Genomic DNA, 22,932 nt, shown 5'->3' with positions numbered 1-22,932 from the left:
AGTTTGAGCCTTAGGACTCAGGCTGAATCATTAGGGGAGAGTGGGCTGGATAGTAGTTCCAGAGAGAGCAACGTCCACATCATTACTTGACGCTACTTCTACTCTCGATGCCAGAGCAGATTAAAATGGATGCAGAGCAAGCCCACAAGCCCTCCAAAAGGAAGGATGACTGTGGTCCTTCCTCAGCTCTAAATCCTATGTCAAGTATCCAGCTACCTGGAGCTCTACTTATGGGAAGGAGCTTGAGGCCCACGGCTATCACTGAAGGAGGAGGGACTATTCTCTTCTCCCTTCCCCAGATCTGAGGAATATGGCTAATCTGGAAAAAAGGGCAGGGCCCGAGAGAGGAAGTGGATGGTCCAGCTGTCCTATGTCTCAGTAAGGATATATCTTAAATATTATGCTCAGTTCTGGAGACACATTTTAAGAAGTTTAATGACAAAGTGAGGGGATCCAGAAAAGAATCTGGGTTGGAAAAGGACTAGAGACCACATCAAAAGTGGAAAGTGCTTTGTTTAAAAAGAGAGGGGAAGGAGATGATAATCATCTTCAAGTATTTGAAAGTAATCTCTGCAAAAGATTTCATGCCTGGCTCCAGAAGACAGGACTAGGGACAGTGTGTGGAAATTGGAAAGAGAGATTTTTCCTAGCAATTAGAGCTCTCCAAAAGTGGAATGAATTGCCTTTAAATGTATCGGGCTCCGTATCATCGGATGAGGATGCTTGGGGTCTTGTGGAAGGGATTCCTGTTCACGGAGAGGGGGGACTAGATGATCTCGGTCTCTCCAGTGCTGGCCCTCTAGTGTCCCCGAGATTTCTCACTTCAGCACCCAGGACAGCGGCCCTCCTTCCTCTGCTCCTAAGCATGTCCCCCGGGGAAGAATGCGGCCTGGGGAGTCACTTCTGTCCCAAGCAGGCATAAGGGGACATGCAACTAGGAATCCTCAAGTGGGAAATTGCATTAAACAATGGGAAAAGTGCTGTTCTTGCCACAAAGGAGACCTGGACGCAAGTCCTGAGTGACAAAACGCTTTGTAACACTCTCTGATCCTTGTTGAGCCTCAGTTTCTCCATCTGTAAAATAAGATAAAATGAGTAAAGTCAGTCCAGACTCCGTGATCCCATCCAGTTATGACACACCCACGCGCCCCTCAAGTGCAGAGTTGTGAACGACCCTCTCTCATACTCCATTAGAAATATTTTGAAGAGGAAAGGAGAGAAGGGATCACTTCCAAAAGGTACCTAAAACAGTCCAAGTTGAATGAAACCTGTCCTGGGCCAGGGAAGCACTCACCCTCCTGTTTTGCTTAGCATCCTCCTTCGTGGGTGGGTGCAGGGAGGCCTCCTTGCTTCCCTTCATCCATTTCTGCCTGCTGCCTTTAGTGTCGACTGGAGATGGAGAACCGTCAGGCCTGGAGGCTGAGCAGTCCTGGCCAAGTCGCCCCTTACCCTCCCACGCGAGGGTCCGTCCTCCTAACTTGTAGCTGTTCCCCTGGCCCGGCGTCTGTTTTCCCTGTTTCTGACTCCACTAATGACGACTCTACTTCTGCAGAGCTTGTGTGTGGAAATGGGCAGCCCTGAGGGGCTCCGTAATCACTGGGACCGTGTGTCACCCTACGGCTGGAACTGTTTCAAGTGATTGAATTTGGACTCGGAGGGCCTGGGTCCAAATCCTGCCTCTGCCATGTATTAGCTGTGTGATCTTGGGCAAGTCACTTCCTTTTGGCTTTCCCATCTGTGAAATGGGCTGATCTGCCTAAACGATGTCTAAAGTCCTTCCAGTTCTAAGGCCTAGTTATTGATGTCTTACATTTACCAACGGCTCCCCCTAACCCATGGCTTCATGGGGCTGGCTGTAACCCTTGCTGTGTGATTGCGGGTGACCTCCGCCCTGCTGCAGCCCAATGGTGAGCCTGGGAGCCGCCTCGTGCCACTGTTTGTGAAAAGGGCTATTGGGTCTCCTGTGTCTGGTGTGTGAAGCCCTCCCGCCGCCGTGACAGCCTGTAACACTGTGAGAGCTGTTGTGTAACTGCGGCGGTTGGGCAAGCCTTTGTGGGCTTAGGTGGCTTTGGAGTGTGTGTGTGTCTCTGTGTCTCTGGCTCCCTGTCTCTCTTTCTCTGTCTCCCTGTCTCTATCTCTATCTCTGTCTTCCTGTCTCTGTCTCCCTGTCTCTATCTCTGTCTCCCTGTCTCTGTCTCTGTCTCCCTGTCTCTGTCTGTCTGGGTGTTTCCTCTGGGGGAGAGGGTCCCAGAGCCCAGGTCCAGGCCACCTTCTGGGAGCAGGCTTTCTTCTCCCCCCATCTCCCCATTCGGAAGGTAACGGACAATAACGGCTCCATCCCGGGGGGAGGGGAGGGCCTGCGGAGCGCTCTCTGGCCAGGGAGGGGGTTACCATGGTAGCCCAGACTTGCGTGCTACTTCAGGCGAAGCAGCGTCCCACCGCGCAAGGGCTTCGCGGGAGCCGCCCCCGCCTCTCTGAGTGTCCGAACCCCTCCATCTTCCACCCAGGCTCATGTCAGTCCTTGGGAGCCTCCTCTGGCGGGCCACGCCCCCAGGTAGCCGCCCTCCCTTCGGGTCCCCACCTCCCCGCCTCCCCTGATTGGTGGGCTTGCGGTTAATTTTCCTTCTTTCCCACACCCCCTCCCAGCAACAGCCAATAGATTCGACCAAGCCCATTCTCCTCCTCTCCCCAACATCTCCCCCCTACAGTGGCAGCCTGGGGATTGTGGAGGAGCGGGGGCGTCTCTGCAATGCGGAGGAGGTTTCCATGGCAACCGAAGGAGGCGGAGGGGAGAAGGAAGGGAGTTGCTGTCTTGAGGGGAGCCAGCCCTCCCCCTGCGCGTTTCCCCTCCACAGCCAGTCACCCGAGGACCCCCCCCCCCGGCCCTGCTAGTCCCGGAGGAGGGGGCTGAGCAAGACCCCCCAGCCCGCCTCCCCTGCTCCTCCCCACAACCTTCCTGGCTTGTGTGGCGGTGGCAGGCAGAGGGGCGCTGGGCCAGGGATGACCGGTTGTAGCAGAGTTTATAAATCTGGTAGGTGGGGGAGAGAGACCCCAGGGTAAGAGTCTTCTTAGAGGATTCCGTCTGTCTGTATGTAAGGACACGAGGGAAGGTGTGAAGCGGAGCCTAGTCAGATTAGCCAGATTCAAAGAGCCTGAATGGCAGCGCGTCAACCATCAATCAGTGTTAATAAATCAAACCTTTCCTAAGCACCTATTATGTGTCTGGCCTTTTGCTGGGCAGTGAGGATGTGGGAGTGAGAAAAGGAAGGCAACAGAGGAAGTCTCGAGAATGCTGTCAGCCCTCCGAGTGCTTGCTTTTGTCTGGGAGAAAACAATTGATGTGCATAGAAGGGAATAAAGAAATTCTGAGACTCACAGGTGGGGAAGGGGGAAGACCAGGAAAAGTGTCTTGTGGGAGGTGAGGCATTAGGCATTGGGGGGACAGGGAGAACATTCAAGGCACCGAGGATCAGCCATGGAAGAAGGAGTACAGCAGCAGAGGAACGCATACTTAGTTTGGCTGGAAATGTAGACCGTGAAAGGCAATCATATGTAAATATACCTGGAAAGGTGGGCTAGAGCATTACTGTGAAGGGCTCCGGGTGCCATTCAGGGAAACGTGTGTGTTGTTGAAGCCACAGGGAGCCACTGGATTTCCTGATGAGAGGAGGGACGGAGTCAGACTTGTGCTTTAGAGTCTCTGGCAGCTCCTGTGGAGGTAGACTGGAGAGGGGAGTGCATCCCCCAACAGACTGGCCAAAGGACCTCAGGTTAACCCTGTGCTGTTTGTCACTCTTATCAATGACTTGGATAAAGGCTTAAATCACATAAGATTTGCAGAAGACACAAAACTAAGAAGAATAGACAACATACTGGACAGCAGTCAGATCTTGAGACTGTACCACTGGACCAGATCCAAGTCAATTCAATAACCATCAACGTATAAATCTTACATTCTACTTCAAAAATAGACTTCACCAATATTGGTTGGACAATAGATCTGAGGATTTTGGTGAAATGAAAACTCAGTATAAATCAATGGTGGGCTGTGGTAGGTAAAAAAAGCCAACATAGTCTAAGCCCACTTTAAGAGCTATGGCGTCCAGAGTGAATGACTGGGTAATCCCACCATTCTCTGCTCTCTGCAGTCTGCATCTACGCTCCTATTTAGTCTTGGACATTATATTTTAGTAAAGACATTGATAAACTGGACAGCATCCAGAGCAGGCAACCAGGGTAGGAAAGGGCCTTTTGAGATGATGATATGAAAGAACTGGGGATAACTAAGAAGGAGAACGGTAGGTGGGAGGGGCACAGGAAGTATACCAGAGCTGGTTTCAAGTATTTAAATGACTGTCATGGGAAAGATTTGTTCTGCTTGACCCCAGAGAGCAGAGCTAGGAATTATTGAGGACTTTATGGGAGGAGGCATAGAAGTAGAGACGGAAGTAGGAAAAACATGACCAGGAAAGCAGATTTAAATTCAGTGGAGGAAAGTCCTTCCTAAAAATCTGAGCTGTCTGAAAGTAGAATGTGAAGCCTTAGAACTTAGCAAATCCTCCATCAGTTCAAATGGGCACTGGCTACTCAATTGTTTAGTGTTCTGAAAAGGGTAGAAGATAGATTCAGTGGCCTCTGAGGGCTTTTCTAAAACATCTTAAATGCAACCTAGTGGATAGAAGGCTTTAAGAAGACCGGTTTTAAATCCTTCTCCCTCATTCCATGGGCAATCACTTTTCTGTTTCTCATCTGTAAAAAGGGACTGTTAATATCTCACAGATTATGGGTTATCATATGGGTGGAATTTGAAAATTTTGAAAAATTTTCAATGAATATCCATTGTTATTATTCCAGTTTTAAGATTCTTTGTTTCTGTAGTTTGTGTCAGGGCAAGAAGGAGATACTGGGGCCTGTTCCTGCATCAGGTAAAAGATCATTGCATTTTAAAGTTGAAAAGAGACTTTGGAGATCATGTAGTCAATCTTCTCTTTGCTCTCTGCAATTTTTATAAATGAGGAAACCAAAAACCAGAAAAGTGAGTGTTATTCAGGTTATTCATGACCCTGTTTGAGGTTTCCTTGTCAAAGAAACTGGAGTAATTTCCTTGTCCGGCTCATTTTACAGATAGGAAACTAAAGCAAACCGGTGAAGTGACCTGCCCAGGGTCACCCAGCCAGTGTGTGGCCATGGACTCAGAAATGAGTCTTCCTGACTCCAGGGCTGGTATTCTAGCCACTGTGCCCAGAAAGTGAGTGACCTGCCCCCAGGTTATCAAGCTAGGGTATCACACAGGAAAAAGGAATGTTTGTTGGGGGTGAGAGTGGTAGCTTTTGTGATGGTGTCAGGTTGAAGGGGAGCCGCAGATCTGGGTGTGGGTCTGGGACAGGGCCAAACAGGTGTTTGTAATCTTGTCATACACATAGAGGAGGTGTCCAGTAGGGACGCGATGTAGAGAGTCTGCAGTGATAGGTGTGTGAAAATAGCAGGCAAACAGTGGGGCTGATTGTGGGACAGTCTGTAAATGGGCTGAGATTCAAAGGCGGGATTGGGACTTGTGATGAGATGAGATGGCGGGGGGATGATGGTCTGACCCGGATGGCCTCAGAGACAGTGTTAACTGCAGACGGAGCTGTTCATGTCCCTTTGTCCCTGGATGATACCGACTTCTAGAAATGTCTGTTAGGCAGTTTGGGGCTAAGGAGCAAAATCTGGGGGTGGCCAATTCTGGAGTGTGTGAAGTTCCCCGATGTTTGCTGAGGGAAGGACGTCCAAGCCCAGGCAGGGTCCTAGGGATGGTGTGTACAGGAAACGACCCCCATCTTCTCCCAAAGGGAGGTCAAGGCCCTCCCCTCCCAAGAAGGGATTACAGGGAAGGCCTGAGAAGCCTTGAAGGCTTCCTCCTTCTCCCCTCGGGCTCCCAGTGACTTGGGCTCCCTCCGCTCTCCCAGTGATCCGTACCACAGCCTTCTCCCCTTGCACTCTTCCGGGGCTGATGTCTGGGTTCTCTCTGTGCTCCTCAGAAGGTGGAACAAAGAAACTCCCGAGCAACATCCGGCGGAGCACAGAGACCGGCATTGCTGTGGAAATGAGAAGCAGGGTCACACGTCAAGGGAGCCGCGAATCCACCGACGGCAGCACCAACAGCAACAGCTCCGATGGCACGTGCGTCCTCCCTGATTGTCCCCCACGGTCCCCGGGAATGGGGTGGGCTCGGGGGGCCCTGCTTTGTCAAAGTCCCAGATGTCACCGCAAAAGTCAAAGCCTTTCAGGCCCAGACACATTAGGTATTTCTCCCTTCGGGTCTCAGTTGTTCTACCTGTAAAGTGGGGACAGGAGGCTACTAGATGTTTTCTGAGTCACTTCTCTCTGATTCTCCTTTCCTTTTTCCCCGACCTCTATACAGTCCAGAGGGGAAGAGACCGTTGGTAAACTGAGGTAGCCTAATAGGCTCCTCCTCATGCTTAGCGGTCTGTCCCCAACCCAGCCAACCCCATTAGACTGCAAAATCACGGGAGCACAGGCCAATTTATTTAGATGTGCTTCCCCCCTGGCACCGAACCTTCTGTACACTCCAAGCCCTAACATCACAGAACCTTTCCTCACATCGGTCCTGAGAGATGGGAATCCACGTAGTGCCATTTTCCCCATTTTACAGTGGAGGAAACTGCGACTCAGAAGAGTTGACCCATCCAAGTTCAGCCAGGTAGTAATTGCCGAATCAGCATTTGAACACAATTCTTCTGGCTCAGAATTTCCACTCTCCCTTACTACTCTGCAGAGGGGAAGCATGGCCCTAAGCGCCTGTGCCCTCACATCCCCGGGTATCCTAACCTGTCCTGTGCTCCCTTTTTATCTTGTTGCCCACAGGTTCATCTTCCCCACGGCTAGGCTCGGGGCTGAGAGCCAATTCAGTGACTTCCTGGATGGCCTGGGGCCAGCCCAGATTGTGGGGAGACAGACACTGGGGACGCCCCCGATGGGTGAGTCTCTTAAGGTGACCCAGAAGGGCCAAGGGTCACATCCTTTATCATTTCTCTCCTTAGGGGGTGAGGGGACACTGCCTTGTCTCTTGGAAATAGCAGAGACTTAATTTTATCACTTAATTTAGATGATGTGAGAGGAGCTGGGATGTCCCATTTTCCCTGATTTTCCTCCCCCATTGGCACATAGATAGGTGGGTAGATAATGAAAAAAGAGAGAAAGACATAGAGAGACAAAGAGAGAGGGAGAGAAGGGGGCAGAGGGGAGGAGAGAGGAGAAGAAGGAAAGAAGGAAGGGAAGGAAGGAAGTAAAGAGAAGAGAGACAGAGACAGAGACACAGAGATGATTTCTGCCCTTCCCCACCCAACCCCCTCCTTAGAATCCTCTACCAACTTGGCAAATTTAGCCTGAAGCTGAATGATGTAAAAATTATGGACAACCCTCAAACATTTGCTGATTCCAGAGTCTTCTCTGTTTTGGTTTGGATATGTAATTTCTCAGGATCACATTTTACTTCCTTTTTTATTTGTCCTGGACTGTTATGAAAATGAGTCTAGATTACTCAAGTGAATGTCGGATGGCAGTTGGGAAGGAAGGGAGCCTCCATTCAATAGAGCCATGGGGGTAAACAGAAAAAAAAACAAGCCAGGTTTTCCCACAAACCATGTGCTTAGGGGCCAGGTCTGTTACATTTCACCTTCTCCCTACCCAAGGATCTCTGTCTGGTGTCTTTAGATGGAAAATGAGGGGATCTCTTTTCTCTTCAATTAGGTAAATCCCCCACAAATTGTGTTCCCCTAATTTTAGGAGTCCAAATACTCCAATTCCATTGAAGTATTTACCATAGATTGACCACACTCAGATCAGCTTTTACAAAGAAATACTTGCTTCAAAGACACAGCCAAAAACGTGGAGACAACCCAGCACATAATCCCCTCCTCTACCACCTAAATCTCTGAGGAAGGGAGGTAGATTAGGCTCAAAGCCACCATGCATATGTCCAAAGTCTCTAGCATCCTTGCACCAAGGCTTCTCAGCCTTTAGCCCAGGGCTTGGCACACAGCAGGCGTCTAATAAATGCTGGCTGGCTGCCCTGCAATCCTGAGCTCCAGCATCCCCTTACCTTGAGCTCCCTGGCTGGCGATTCACTCCCTGTACCTAGAAACTCAAAAGACAAATGAAACGGGCAAAACGCCCAAGCCCATTTCTTGGGGCTCCGTGGTCTGAGAGGAGGGGGAGGTGGCCCTTTCCCCCTTCTTAGTTTGGGGAGTCACCTGATGCAGGGAATGAGGGAAGGGGAGAGAGACCGTCCCAGTTAGAGGTTTTGAGGAGTCAGCCGGTTCCAGCTCGGCGGCCAGAGGAAAGAGAATGATCCCAGCCAACAAGTGCCCCCCAGCAAGCCAGGGTCTGGTTCCCCGGAGCCATTCCCAAGCATCTCCCCCATGGGCAACCTGCCCAAATCGTGTTACATGTGGATGATGCACAAACTGGATCATGTAATTTACTGTGACTGGAGAAATTTCCCAGCCTTTGTCCCTTGGATTATCTGTTATGTCACGGGAAGGAGGAACGTAGGGATCAACCTACGGAAAATTGTGGCCGCAGAAAGTTGCCTCATTGTTCTCTCTGTTGGTGTCCAGGGGATGTTCATATCGCGATGATGGACCGGAGCGGTCAGCTCGAGGTGGAAGTGATAGAGGCCCGAGGCCTGATGCCCAAACTGGGCTCCAAGTCCCTCCCAGGTAAGACTAACGCAGGCTTAAGTGGGGCTCAAGTCCTGGGGCAGGATGTGTGGCTAGACTAGGACATATGGTTAAGTAGGGTGAGCCGGTTAACCAGACCGGGGCTTCTAAAACTACTTCCACTTATGACCTCTTTTCACCCAAGAAATTTCTATGTGATCCCATCTCAAAGCTGAGCTAAGATGTGTCTGGCAAAATTTGTGCATGTTCAGGGCAAAGTGCTTGGGGGATGTATGTTTAGAACCAGGGCTGTCGTGGAGTTATCCAATGTAAGACAGGCAAATGCTGCCGTAAACTCCTCCAGATTCATTATGCATTTGATTATGAATTGATTTTGGTTGTTTTGTTCAGAAACTTTTTACTGTTGCCAAATTTTTCACAACTCGCACATGCAGTTACATAATCCTACATGAGTTGCAACCCAGAATTGAAGAAGCTAGACTACAAAAGAGTAGTGATTAATGATTGAATGTTGGCTTAAAAGGTCTAAAATATTTAATAAGGCTCATGGATGACAATCAACTTCCCAAGTATACTGCTAGCCATAACTGTCTATTTTTTTTTTTTTTGCCTGAAAAAAGATCAGAGGGTTTCAGTGGACTGCAAACTCATTATGAGTTGGTGGTATGGGATGGTAGCCAAGAGTTAAGAATGCAATCTTGGGCTGCATTAAGAGAGTTCCAGAGCCTCGGATCAGAGCAGACAGTTCTGCTACACAATACTGTCAGCCCACAGTTAGAAGAGAATCTTCAGTTCTGAGCGCCATAATTTAAGGAGATGGATAAGATGGGGAGCATCCAGAGAAAGGATTCTGGCTTTGATGTTTTGTGTCTGGTCAGATGATGTGGGATGCTCAGCCTTGGGAAGAGAAGGGAACACCATCACTAAGTACTCAGGGGCTCTGTGGAAGAGTTAGATTTGTCTAATTTCACCCCAGAGGGCAAAGAATGGATGTTTTTGTGGAAATAGATTTCAAATTGATGGAATGAAATTTTCCTTCCATCAGGAACAGACCTGTTCCAAAGTGTGATGGGCTAGCTCTGGTGGGGAGGGCCCTGTGACTGGGGGTAACTTGATTACACTTGCCAGATGTGGGCAGATAACTGAAATGGCCACCCTCGAAGAAGGATGTTGAGGGTCTGGAAGTCCCTGACACCCTGGGCTGCCCACCATACCTGACGTACCCCCTATCTTTCCTCCAGCCACTTATATCAAGGTTTACCTGCTCGAGAACGGGGCCTGCTTGGCCAAGAAGAAGACGAGAGTGGCCAAGAAGACATGTGATCCCCTGTATCATCAGGCCCTGCTCTTTGATGAGGGTCCCCAGGGAAAGGTGCTGCAGGTGAGTTTGCTCAGAGCAGAGGGTTCTGGGCACAGCCAGGGCTTCAGTGGGAAGGACCAAGCTTTCCTGTCTGGGGGTGGGTTTGGGCAGGGGCTGGACACCAGGCCCACTGCTCAGTAATGGAAGGCCATCACGGGAATGGTGGGGCCGTTTTCTTCCTTTGGGGAGGACTTGGGTAAGAGAAGCTGGTGGTGATGGGCTCAGGTAAGAGAAGCTGGTGGTGATGGGCCCAGGGAACTTAGGGTGCAAGGGGAGGGGTCTTGATTCTGACAATTGGAGTGAGCCCCGAATGGCCTGGGCTGCCTTAGGAAGTAGGAGGTGTCCCTCATTGAAGGTCTTCACACAAGGTCATACAGGTAGTCCCATTGACTTGCACTCCATTGAACTGAATCCAGCAGAACTAAATTGAACTGAGAGCAGGCAGGTGGTAGAATGGCCTGGAGTCAGAAAGAGTTCAGTCTGACCTCAGACACTTGTTAGCTGTGTGACCCTGTGCAAGTCACTTCCCTCTGTTTGTCTCAGTTTCTTCATCTGTCAAATGAGCTGGAGAAGGAAAGGGCAAACCACTCTAGGATCTTTGGCAAGAAAACCTCAAACGTGGTCTCGGAGAGTCAGACAGGACTGAAAAATGACTGAACCACAGCATAAAAATATATATAAGTATTATAGCTATAGGCAGAATAAGTGTAAGGCAGAAGAGAGCTCCCCAAAGGGAAATGGGTCTGTGAGTGAGTGGGGCTGCAGGGCAGGTCCTCTGGGGCCAGACGGAAAAGAATGTGCCTTTTTTAGCCCACAGCCCCAGAGGCAGGGAGAGGAGGCAGGCTTGGGAGGGGGCTGGGAATCCAGTCCCCAAGCTCAGGGGGTCATTTGGCCTGAAGTGTGAGGGATCCTGCTTGTACAGCCCAGGTATTTTGTTCTTGTACCTGTTTGGAGGCCTGAGGAAGGGGACATAATGAGCAAGTGGACGGCGGAGGCTTCCTGCCCAGGTCAGTGGGCTGAAGGAGGAGCCATCTAGCCAGAGCACCCTCATGCTGGTGTCCGGTCATCTCTCTGTGGTCCCACGTGGGGTGCTCTTGGCAGAGATACTGGACTGGTTGGCCCTTTCTTCTCCAACTCATCTTACAGATGAAGAAACTGAGGAAAATAGGGTGATAACAGGTGAAGTGACTTGCCCAGGGTCACACAGCTAGGAAGTGTCCGAGGCCAAATTCAGGTCCTCCTGACTCCAGGGCTAGCGCTCTATTTGCTGTGTCATCGAGATGCCCCTTAGGGCCAGATTTGAATTTAGAAGAGGGAGTCTTGTTGACTCCAAGCCTGGTGCTTCGTGCACAGTGGCCCCAACGGGCTTCCCCACAACAGGCACAGACCATTTTATAGAAACTGAGGCTCACAAATAGGATTTGAATTAGCCTCCCTGATTTTCAATCCAACACTCCCTTTCCTACTTGGATCAGGAGACTAGGGGATATAGGTTTCCAGTCCAGAGAAAAGCATCTGGACCAAAGGGGAGAGTTAAAGAGTACATCAGAAAGTTTAGGTACCTTCCAATATGGGACTAGCTAGATTTTCTGTTTGGAAATTGTGTCCTCTGAAGTAGATTTGATTTGACTTAATGGTAATAATTAATAGCTCCCATTTCCACAGTGCTTTAAAGCTTACAAAGTGATTCTCTAATGACTTATACTTTGTCTTCTCCATTAAAATAAAAGTGCCCTCTGTCTTCTTTGTATGGCTAGCTACATAGTAAAGTACTGAACCTGGCATGTGGTAGGCCCTTAATAAGATCTTTTATGCAAATTGTTCCCATTATACTGATGAGGAAACTGAGGTTCAGAGAAAAAAAGTACTTTGCCCAGGAACAGGATTTAAGTGTTTTGATTACACAGATCAGAGTTGAGACTCCAAATCCCCAAATCAGGGGCTCTCTCCTTTCCACTGTTTTGTTTTCCAACCTGCAGATTCTGTTTTCTCTTTTATATAATCCTAGAGTTTGTACCTTGATGATCTAGGGAGGAGCTGGGGAAGGATAAGTAGGAGAGGAGAGAGGGAAAAATGTGGCAAAGGCATTTAGGATTAACTGTAATAACTGAGTGGAAGAGGAGGAGGAAGATTGGGAGATTTCCCAAACAGGATGGAGTTCACTGACTCCAGCTAAAAGTTAGAGATCAAGGGGAATTTAGGAATTCGTGAAGAAGAAAGCCCTGGGGCTGAAGACAAAGGTCCCCCTGAATCCGTTTCAAGAAGGAGCTGAGGCCCTGGGAATCTAACATGGTTCAGTGAGTCCCAAAGTCTGCTGGGGATAGATCCTTTGAGTTCCTGTGACTATCACTGCCAGAGTTCCCAAAACTCAATTTAACTTCCATTTGGGAGGTCAAGGAGGGGGCAAGAAAGAGAGAATGGGGATAGCTTCAGGGATAATCTTATTGTTATTATTTAATATATACTTAATTATGATAAATATATTAATATAATAATAATAAATATATACATAATAATAAATTATTAACAGTGTCCCAGAATGGTCTGTATCACACTGGACTGTGAATTTCCCCATCATACATGGGATTTGTCAGAAACATGTGGACTGGAAAATGGACCACTTACAACCCCAAGCCTCTTCCTTATACTCCCCATGTGTGACTTTTCAGTTTTTATCTGCAAAATGAGAATGTGAAGGGGGGTGGGCAGTTCTTAAACTTTTTTTATACTATTAGACCCTTTAGTTCTTTGATGAAGCCTATGAATCCCTTCTTAGGATTATCTTTTTAAAATACCAAATAAAATCCATAAGAGCATGAAAGTAACCAATTACATTAAAATATAATTACAAAAAAAAAATTAAAAACCAAGTTAAGAACAAAATGTTCTCCAAGGCCCTTCCCAGACCTGAATCCTATATTCTACCCATCAACCAATTCATAAATACCTACTATGTGCAGAGTGTTGGGTTTAAGGGAGACATAAAGTCATCACTCTCACTCTCTCCCAGAGCCATCAAAGTCCAAAGGAAGATAAACGTCAGGATGAGTGGTGATGGGCCAAGATGCAGAAAGTGGGGCAGGATAGAGATTTTTAAAAATGAGCTGTGACAAAGCTGTAAGGGAAGGCTGGATGGGTACCTGAGAAGGAGACTGAGAAGGGGCATTCACAGAGACAGGAAAGTGGCACAGACTCAGAAGGGAGAGTCTCCAGGAGAGGGTGGGAAAGGCCAGGTCTGAGAACAAGCCCCCAGAGTGGACAATTGAGGTCAGTGGTAACTTTAGAGAGAGCAGTGTCCAGTGAACGCTGAGGGTGGAAGCCAGATGGTGAAGGGCTCAGAAGCACGGATGAGAACAGGAACTGTAAGTGACCGGTATGGATGACCCTTTTGAAGAGTTCGGCTGAGACAGGGAGGAGGAAAGAGATGGGACAATAGCTGGAGGGGATGATCAGGCCTATCTGGAAAGGCTTTTTGAGAACCGGGGAGACCTGGGTGTATCTGCAAGCATTCAGGAAAGGAACCAGAGTATTTCCAATGAAAAAAAGACAGGGGCATGTGGACTCTCAGCTCCTTCCTCCTTTCCTCCTTGCAGGTGATTGTCTGGGGAGACTATGGGCGCATGGACCACAAGTGTTTCATGGGAATGGCCCAGATTGTGCTAGAAGAGCTGGACTTGAGCAACGTGGTCACTGGCTGGTACAAACTCTTCCCCACATCTTCTGTGGCCGATTCTACCTTGGGGGCCCTCACCCGCCGTCTCTCCCAATCTTCCCTCGAGAGCTCCACCAGCCCCTCATGCTCCTAGAAAGACGGGGACCTGGACCGCAGGAAGGGGAGGTCGGCTATGGCGGGCCAGGGTGTGTGTGTGGGGAGGGATGTGGGTCGGCCTCCTTGCCCTCACCCACGTGGCTCACTGTACATAGCATCTCGCCATCTCTTCCTAGAACAACTTCCTCATGCTCTACTGGCCCACAGATTTTGCTGTCTGGGCCATCTTAGTAAGCAGGAGCAGACTTCTATGTGTGTATGTGTGTGTGTGTGTGTATGTGTGTATGTATGTATGTGTGTACATTTCTGGGTATCTATGTGTGTGGACACAATCCATGTACATGTATATATGTGTACATGTTTTGGTATACCTATATGTATATGTGTCTGTTTTTACATTTCTATGTATGCACATGTATCCAGTCCAAGTACATATATGTGGGTATATGTCCAGAGTTAAAGAGACCGGGCCATGTCCTGCATATCCAGACCCGGCGAATGCAACGGTCCATCCCCCATGTCATCGTGTCTCTTGGCTAAGGAGCCAGAGTTCCGTTTGTGCTGTCTTTCCCGAGGGTCTCTGAGGAGGGGGACTGTTCCGCCGTTTGTCCATCCGCCTGACTCCACTGCTTGTGATGTGAGCATCCTCAGTTTCCCTTCCACTGTGCTGTTTTCCCATCTGTTTTTCCTTCTAGAAAAAGACCTGACCAAATGAACTCTCTTCAGCACTGTCGGCCCAGCCCTCCCTTCTGGGGAATGTAGCGCCTGATGTAGCCTGCCGCAGGCAGACCTCACCCTTGCTGCAGCCCTGCTGGGGCGTCCTCCCCGACCCAGGAGCCTCTGCCCCCTCTTTGAGCATCTTCCCTCAGCACTGGCACCTCATTCAATGCATCTTATAGCATGTAGCACGTGCACTGGGCAAGGCTCCCAAGGAAAGAAGTGGCCTGGAGTGCTTCGGAAGCCAAGTCTTGCGCCTCTGTGGATAGTTCTGGATCCATCACTCGCCCTCCTTGCATGTGAAACATCCTCCATTCCCGAATGGCTGCCAGGAGATGCCAAGGGTCTTTCGTGGCTGTGTCCCAAAACAGCAAACAAGTCCCACTACACACTCTGATCCTCCCTCTTGACTCAGGAGGAGACTGTCCCCACAGGGCCTTGGCTGATGGCCAGAGAACAGCTTCTCCAAGAATGGCTTTGAGCCCATCAGAAGAGTGATGTCCAGCTGCCCACCTTGAGCTGCGGCTCAGAAGGACACGGCCAGTCCCCCCATGGTCTTGGAGGGGGATCATTCCTGAAGAAAACCCTTTACCTCTGTGGGTGACTCAGGCGACTGCTGACATCAGAATCTGGGTTTGGCGGTGTTTCCACCAAAGATAGAGCAAAGCCCAAGGGGGGCCCCCGTCTATTCAGTTCTCTGGCATTAAGCCCCTCCTATTTTGTGCCTGACTGTCTCCAGCACTTATGCCTCTTTTCTCTGAGGATCTCCTCAGGGAAGGGGGTCCTTGACCCTTCTCCCAGGAGTGAAGCAACTTAGTTCTAACCCTGGACCCCTAGGACTACCAAGACCACCAATTCTTTAGCAAGCAATATGTGTCACTCTCCAAGTCCTTGTCTCTTTTGACCCCTTGCTACTCCCTAATGGATTCTGGCCAGAGCTTGTCCAGGAGGATGTTCGTGTGTCCAGAAGTGATGCAGGCTAGCTCTGAGCAAAGTGTCCCGCCTTCTGTGGAGAACAAAGCTGTGCTTGAATCGTAGGATCTTAGAAAATCCCTTGCACTCTTGGATGCCATCCAGCCGCAGGCGCCTTGCTCATTTACCTGGGGAAGATGGTCTGGAATAAGTGAAGCGCTTGGAACATAGGAACAGGTCCCCCCACACCAAACTGCGCTGGGGCTTGTAAGATCACTACTGGGTGGTCTGCTGCCTCAGGATCCAGTCTTGTGAATGCTTTCTCACTCAATTGAAGAGTCTTTGCAAGGTTTTCTCTGGGCTGGAGGCTAAGCATTTATCTGATTGAAAGAATATAAGGCAGACCCAGGACGGTGTTTTGAACACTGACACTGGGCTCCAGGAGCAGCAGGAACAGGTCACCTTCCTTGTGGTCTGTAGCTTTGAAGCTTTGTTCCAGGGAATTCCCCTTTCATGGCTCAGGAAGACAAGGAAGGTCTGTGTTCTTCAACAGGTGAAGGGGAAATGGAGTTAAGGAGGGTGTTTGAGAGCAGCTAGGGGAAGGATTCTGGCTGTTTGCTTTGGGCCAAACTTTTCCCAAAACAAGAGCAAAAGGCCATCAGAGGCTCCAGTGGTACTCTTCAACAGGGGACCTAGATAGGCCCAAGAATCACAAGGAACAATTAATGTCTATAACATGAACTCTGGCCAGATGTCCTGATAGTGAAAGAGTGTGTGTGTGTGTGTGTGTGTGTGTGCACTTAGGCACACATATGTGCTGTCAGATGCAGGTGACAAGGGCAAAGAGAAGGAATATTTCAAACAATCCTGGAGCTTTGCCAGCCAGACTGAAGAATGGGAGCCCCTAGTAAGGACAAAACTATTCGTATCCTGTCTTCCCAGCTGAATAAGACGAGCTCTCCCCCTCTCTCCTGAGGGCTGGAGAAGGGCCTGGGATGGTCCTTTTTTGTCCCGTCAAAGATGGCTCAAGGGTGGTCTTGTCACAAGTAGTTAATGTCCTTACTCTGGCCACTAATAGGTGGTGCAGTGAAGGGATGTCTTTTCTCAGAAAAGCACTCTGTTCCAAGTTCTCACGATCCCTTTTGGATTCTTCCAAGGCCCTTTGGTCAATTTGGGGTATATTCACAATATTGGGGGTGAGTCTGCGGCCACCTAGGGCCAATTGGGTGGTGATGCCGGTTGATGACCTTGGTGGTCTCTGGGTACAGCTGGCACGGCCATCATTAGAGTGGGACCCCTAGGGAGGTACTGCCTGGGATCAGTGCCAACCTGGGGATGGATAGGGAAAGGCCCACATTTGAGGAAGGATGTTGACTACCTGGAATCCAAAAGGAGAGTGACCAGGATGGAGGGAAGGTGCAAAATGATATCTATTAGAGGACTGACGAAAGGAACTGGAGTAATTTGGTTTGAAGAAGATTGGGGGGATGGAGGGAAGGAGGAATTGGGTCCGTATCCTGCTAGATCTCAGAGAGCAGCACTAGGATGAGGGAGGCAGGTTTCCATGGGAGAAGGAGAGAGATTATGGCCAAATCTTCTTGGCTTTAAAGTCAGCTCCTTTAACCATGGCTGTGCCTCTGCTGCTTGTAAGGCAATAAATCAGAGTGGCTTCACATGGTATGGGCTCCCCATGGGAGTGGGTCAGTGGAAGCTGTAGGATCTATACCTGGAAAGGACCTTAGAGATCATCTCAAATGGAGTCTGGATCACCAGACACGAGATAATCTCTGGACTGGATGACTCTGAGGTTCCCTCCAGCTAGGTGGGAGCTGGGGGGTAGGGGAGTGGGCAGTGCACAGGAAGTGTGTGATCACAGCCAGAGCTGAGACTTCTAGGACAGTGTGGTCACGGGCTAGGGCCCTCCTGAAGCCTAATGTGTTCACATTCAGAGCCGTTATTCACAAGCGCTGGCCTTGGGTGGCCTGTAGGCCCCGGAAGGGGTGGCGCTGAGAGGTCAGACAGGATGCCAGGTCCTTGCTCCCCGGCCACCTGAAGTCTGGCCCTTCGCTGTCAGTTTTCCATTTCTTAGTGCCTGGATTAAAGGCCCCATGGGAGGTGGCTCTATATTCCCATCAACCAATCCTCAGAAGAAAGGGCAACCACCCCTTTTTCTTGGAAACCCATTCATATTAGCCGCCTGCACAGTGTAACTTTTCTCCAGTGTGTGTGTGAGAACTGGGGTCCTCCTGCACCTTCGTGTACCTGTGTGTACACCTGTGTGGACTGTCTGTAGAGGCAAACAGATGTTGCTTGTGGATGTTTGTAGCATCAACGTGGGGGTTCTAAATTTTGTAGCAAGTACCGATCAGGGAGGCGGCCTCGGGCTCTCCCATCTGTGAGGGGCGCAGAGACATCCGGACCTCGCGCCCGCCGCCTCGGGGCCAGATCTGGCTGGCGCGGCTCCAGCCTGGGGCGGCCCTCGGGGTCTTCCCCTTGTAGTCTTAAGGAAGTGGGACCTTTGGAGAAGGGGTAGGAAGCAGGCATTGCCTCTGCTCTCTCTCCTTGTCAAGTTACCCGGCTGCGAGCCCACCAGCTGGTTGGCCAAATGTCATCCCAGGAAAGAGAGAGGAGCCGGTCCGGGGTCTGTGCGGGGACTGGGCTTGGCGTGGGCGGCCGCAGCCCCGGAGTGGAAGGAGGCGGGAGCCCATGGCAGAGCCCGGAGGTAGGCGAGTGCCTCGGGGCGCGCCTCTTAGGCGAGGGGGCTGGACAGCTGTGAGACCCACACCCCAGGACGCGGGCGCGCCTCTCACAAAGGGGGTCGGCAGAACGGTGGCCTGTCCTGGATCCCCAGGTTTCCGGGAACATTTCTGCCGGCGTGGAGGGGGCCGCTTCTAAAATGCCAGAAGGCTCTCAGGAGTGACTCTGGAAGAAGCGGCAAACGCCATTCTGAGGGAAAGCGGGGCTCCCTACGGAAGCGGCGCGGCCGGGAGGGCGGGGCAGGTTCTGCTCGGAACTCGGGCGGAGGCCATTTCCGGGGTGCTTCCTCCCCCCCCCTCCGTTCCAGCTGCGGGACTGGGATTCCCCGACCCCCTCTCGGCGTCGGGCTCAGCCCTGGGGAATGCTGGCATTTCTCGGGGCAAGGCCCGGAAACGGCTCCTCCGTGGAGGGGAAACCTTCCAGCTCGCTCGCGCCGGACTCGGGCTGCCCGGGGAACCCCGGCGCGGTGCAGGGGAAGCGGGGAGCGTCCGGAAGGCCCCGCGCCTCGGGGCAGAGCCCTCTGGGAAGGCGAGGTAGCACGCGCGCCGGAAGCGACGCCGCGCGCCCGCCGGCCGGCCGGGCCTTCCCCGCCGACGCCCGGCCTCTCCGGTACCTCACCTCCTTGTGAGCCGGGCTGTCCTGTCTCGTCACCGTGTCTGCGCCCTGCGCCGCTGGGAGGGAAGCCCCGGAGCCCGGCCGGGCCGCGGGGAAGGTGACCGCGCAGGCCGGGAGGGAACGCCCCCGCGCCGCCGCCCCCGCCCCCTTCCAGAGCTCGGCACGTGGGAGGAGACACTGCTCTGTGCCTCGCGACGTTCCCGGTCCGAAAAGAAGAGGGGGCGCCCTGCCTCGCCGTCGCTCTCTGCGACGCCCCCCCCCCAACCCCCCCACCCCCGCTTCGTGTCTTGTATCCATTTCAAAGAGAATGGAAAAAAGCAAAAAACAAACTCAATTCTGCAGAGACTCGCGCGCTGCCTCCGGAAACGCGTCCGTGACGCTCGGTCCCGACTCCCGGCCCCCCCCCCCGCGGGGCTCTTTCTGGGGCCGGGCGCCGCCCCAAGGCCCGCGCCCTGCTGGGAAAGGCGGCTCCGTCGGAGAGGCGCCGGGTCTCCGAGCGATGCCAAAGAGAGCGCCGCGGCTCCGAGCCGCTCCGGGTCCCCGATGCCGCGTGATCGGGGGCGCTCTGATGCCGTGGCCTTGTTCTCCTAAAGGGCTCAAACTTTCTGTGTAGCAAAGAAAATCCTGTCCCCTCCCCCCGCCCCTCCCTTCTCACTGCCACAGACGTCAGGGAAACCCCCGGCCCCCCAGGTGGTGAGGGAGTCCCCGCCCTTCGGGCGCGCCTCGGAGCCGCCCGGCTTCCGGACGCGTTGGGAGCGAAAGCCACCCCGGCAGGGGGCGCCGATGGCAGGTGGGGGGAGGGGGAAAGAAGACTCCCGAGGAAAGGAGAGCCGGCCCCTCGGGAGCTGTCCCCGGGGGGAGGGGTGCTGAGCAGGGCGGCGACGCGCCGCAAGTGGCCCCGCCCTGGTCCTCCCGCTGACGCCGCTGCCCCTGTCCGGGCGTCAGTTTGTCTGTCACATAGGGTGGGGATGTCGACTTAGACGACGGTTAAAAGGCCCGTCCAGGGAAGACTAGAACTTGTCTAAGGGTCCCCTCCAGGGAGAATAAAGGTGAGGGGGAGGATGGCGCCCCCCACCCCCGATCCAGGATACCCTCTCCTAGAGAACCCAGCTGGTCACACCAGTGCCCAGACGCTGTTTTTGAAGAGAAAAACCAAAAATTTCTACTGGTTCAACATGGCCCTCCTTTGAGGGAACTATTTTCTGTCTCCTTCCCTTTTCCCAGCCAGATAACAGATAAAAGGTATCTTCAAAAGGCATCCCAGTCCTGCTGAAAAGTTCTCAAGTCTCGAGGTGCTAATGTGTGCGAATCTTCTCCCTGCCACTGTTTATGAACTTGTGCTAGGGTTCGGTGACCACCCTGGTGCTGGTGGTCTCTGCGAGAACCCTTTGAGAAAACGCTGGAATTACATCTTGGGAGGGGGGAAGGGGAGAAGGAGCTCAGCCCTTGCCAATCAGCTCAACAAAAGTTTTGTTTTTCTTTTCCTTTCTTTTTGTTAAAAACCATTTCTCCTCTGCCAAGATACGCTCTTCCCCAGCCCCATCTGGTTTTCCAAACCATGGTGGGTAATGTTCCCCATGGTATGTGAATAGGGTTTCCTAGAAATTATCAGACTAGTGATATTTCTCAATTCTAAAATGTCCTTTTAAAGATCTATGATTTCACCAGGTATTTAAAGGGGGGATCCCTCTCCACCGATGTCTTTAGCAGCCCCTTTATGACAATGATTTCATGAGTTGAATTTTTATTTGTTTTGGCTGCAGCATCACCTTGTGGTCTAAAGATGAATCTTTAGAATATATCCAGGCTTGCGATTTCACCAGATTTCACGTGTTGAGGATGCCTGGTGAAAAGGTAGTTGTTCAGCAACTTAGAATCTTAGAACACGCTATGGGAAGGGAAGCATCATTGAGGGGTTTACAGAGTTGGCTAATTATGTGTCAGAGTAGTCCTAGAAACCTGGGTTTTCTTGGTTCTGGTTGGCTGGTCCTTTAACCCACTATTATGGGTTCTCATAATCATATTCTCTGAGGATTCCATATGAAATGAGTGCCCCCTCCCACTGACAATCTTTCAGTGACTTAGAGTCAGTGGCTGAAAAAAATCACAGCCTTCAATTAACCTGGTAATAAACTTCTCTAGACCTGGATGTGGATTATTCTCAGATGACAGACACACTGAGTTGAAACTGCCAATGCACATGGCAATATTTTGATGTGAAAATGGGCTCAATTGCCTCTATTTTGTTCCCCAATTTCCCTAAATCAGTTTTATGTCAAGGGTATCCCAGATGCTCAGAAAAGTACTCCCCAGTTGCCTTGCTCTTATTTCAAGCTCCCATGGGTTCTATGGCTGAAAAAAAAAAAAAAATTGGGAAGCTGCTTTCAAAGAGTGAAATTAAATTTGGTTTGTAAAAAGTAAGAGTTGCAATGACCAATTCTAGAAAATCAGTGTGAAGGAAGAGTTAAAACTTAAAAAAAAATCTCCAAAGCTGAGGAGGGACTTATGGGAACTTACCAAGTGTACTAATAAGTTAAAAAAGCAAAAGGTATTTTAGGGCTGTGGTCTGTAATGTATCCTCTGTGTGAGTATGTGTGTATGGGAGGGGATGGGGAGATCTTGTGAACATGCATATTTTTGTGGTTTTGTGCAGCAGGCTGAGGGCCGGGAAGGGGTGCATGCTGTTTTGTACGATATTCTTGCCAATTTCCCCAAGGAGAAAATTCTTTTTACGGCTTCTCCCTGCATGTACAGTATTTGGGCAGCAAGTATGGATGATTAAAGTCAAGTCTGAAAAGTGGTTTGTTGGATGCCTCCTTTGAATGATCTGTCCTGTGAAACAGAGAAAACATCTGACAGCTGCAGATGAGTTAGAGCCATTCCAAAGCTCCACCTGAGGCAGGAAGGTGTAAGCAAGAGAGTACTAGAGGGGTGTTGCCATGTCTCTTCCTGACATGTGTCACCGTAAGCCTCAGAGCTGGTTCCTATGAAAGAACATATCGGACTGGAAAATTTCCAAGGTCCTTTCCAGCTCTGACATACGCTCATTTTAGAGATGAGAAAATAGAGCCCAGACAGACACAGGTAGAAAGAGCAGAGTTGGGATTAAACACCAAAACACAGTTTTAAACAGTGCAGTTCTTTTTCCAAGATAGTGCTTCATCTCATGATGGCAAGATGGAGAATGCTTACTATCTTTGGGACCCAGGATAAGTCACTTGAGTCCTAAATATGGGTGTTCATATCTGTAAAATGAGGGAGTTAGTTTCAAGCTTAAAATAAATGAACATACAATCCTTTTCCTGAAGCCCCAGATGTCTTCTCCTCGACTTCCTGCTGCTTAACTTCTGAATGATGCCCTTGGGGACTTTGTTCATTCATGGCTGTCATCATCTTGGCCCCTCAGCCTTCTCAAGGGCAGATTTTCCTCTCCTCTATTTGGTATTTTACAAGGCCCTTTGCAAGGTATTTACAAGGTGAGGAGGCCTGTAGGTAGTCTTCCTACTTGACATATTTACTATAATAAAGTCATGATGTTACCTAGGTCTCAGAGATGCTATTTGCCCAAAGACAGATACAACTGCTGGGTAGATTTTTGGACTCCCAGTCTGGCCCTCAAAAAGTACCCTCAAAATATTGAGAGCAAAGGCCACAATTGATTTGATAGTCTTTTTAGCTCCACCTACTCCCTGATTTCAGGGCTGGTCCAAGGATGCTCCCTCCTGGTGCTTTGAGAAAAGTCCTGATGCCTCCTAGTGGCCCTGTGCATGGGCCACTTGACTGCTCAGTGGTTTTATAGCGCACAATTCCTCCGACACAACTCCTAGTTCTGGCCTGTGTTCCAATTCCTCCTAAGGCTGGTGGCCATTAGAGATACTTCTGAATTTGGCTTTGAATATACAGACTGAGGGGTTATGTTGAGATGATAGCTTTTCCACTTATGGTCCTGGTCCTTAGTAACTGTGTTATACCAAGTATCTAAAGGCACTGGACACTAAGGAAGTAAAGTGATTTCCAGAGCTCTCCCTTTAGGACCAGCCATGATCTCAAGGCTGTTCACTACCCCAGGAAAACCAGGTATCCAAAGGTGGTCCAGAGAGACCTACAAATACAGACAC

At 50.6% G+C, this 22,932-nt stretch overlaps 1 protein-coding gene across 5 annotated transcripts in view; it reads left to right on the top strand.

Annotated features, from left to right (window-relative positions):
• RIMS3 (regulating synaptic membrane exocytosis 3) overlaps window positions 1-21,614 on the top strand; it is a 30,220-nt gene extending 8,606 nt beyond the window's left edge. Inside the window, exons 3-8 of one of the 5 annotated variants that reach the window (XM_031962252.1) lie at window positions 6,021-6,162; window positions 6,868-6,980; window positions 8,622-8,723; window positions 9,926-10,065; window positions 13,638-13,882; window positions 14,509-21,614. In XM_031962252.1, the coding sequence (XP_031818112.1) occupies window positions 6,021-6,162; window positions 6,868-6,980; window positions 8,622-8,723; window positions 9,926-10,065; window positions 13,638-13,850 (710 nt within the window). In that variant the 3' untranslated portion in view covers window positions 13,851-13,882; window positions 14,509-21,614. Of the gene's footprint in view, window positions 1-2,406; window positions 2,555-2,709; window positions 3,032-6,020; window positions 6,163-6,867; window positions 6,981-8,621; window positions 8,724-9,925; window positions 10,066-13,637 lie in introns of those variants that run through there. The other 4 variants (XM_031962254.1, XM_031962255.1, XM_012545957.3 and 1 more) reach the window with 4 other exon arrangements.
• The last annotated feature ends 1,318 nt before the right edge of the window (window positions 21,615-22,932 follow it).

The sequence above is a fragment of the Sarcophilus harrisii genome, chromosome 3 (genome assembly GCF_902635505.1).
Source record: "Sarcophilus harrisii chromosome 3, mSarHar1.11, whole genome shotgun sequence".
Taxonomy (NCBI): Eukaryota; Metazoa; Chordata; class Mammalia; order Dasyuromorphia; family Dasyuridae; genus Sarcophilus; species Sarcophilus harrisii.
Note: the sequence above shows the minus strand (reverse complement) of the source record. Positions and strands in the feature narration are given on the sequence as shown.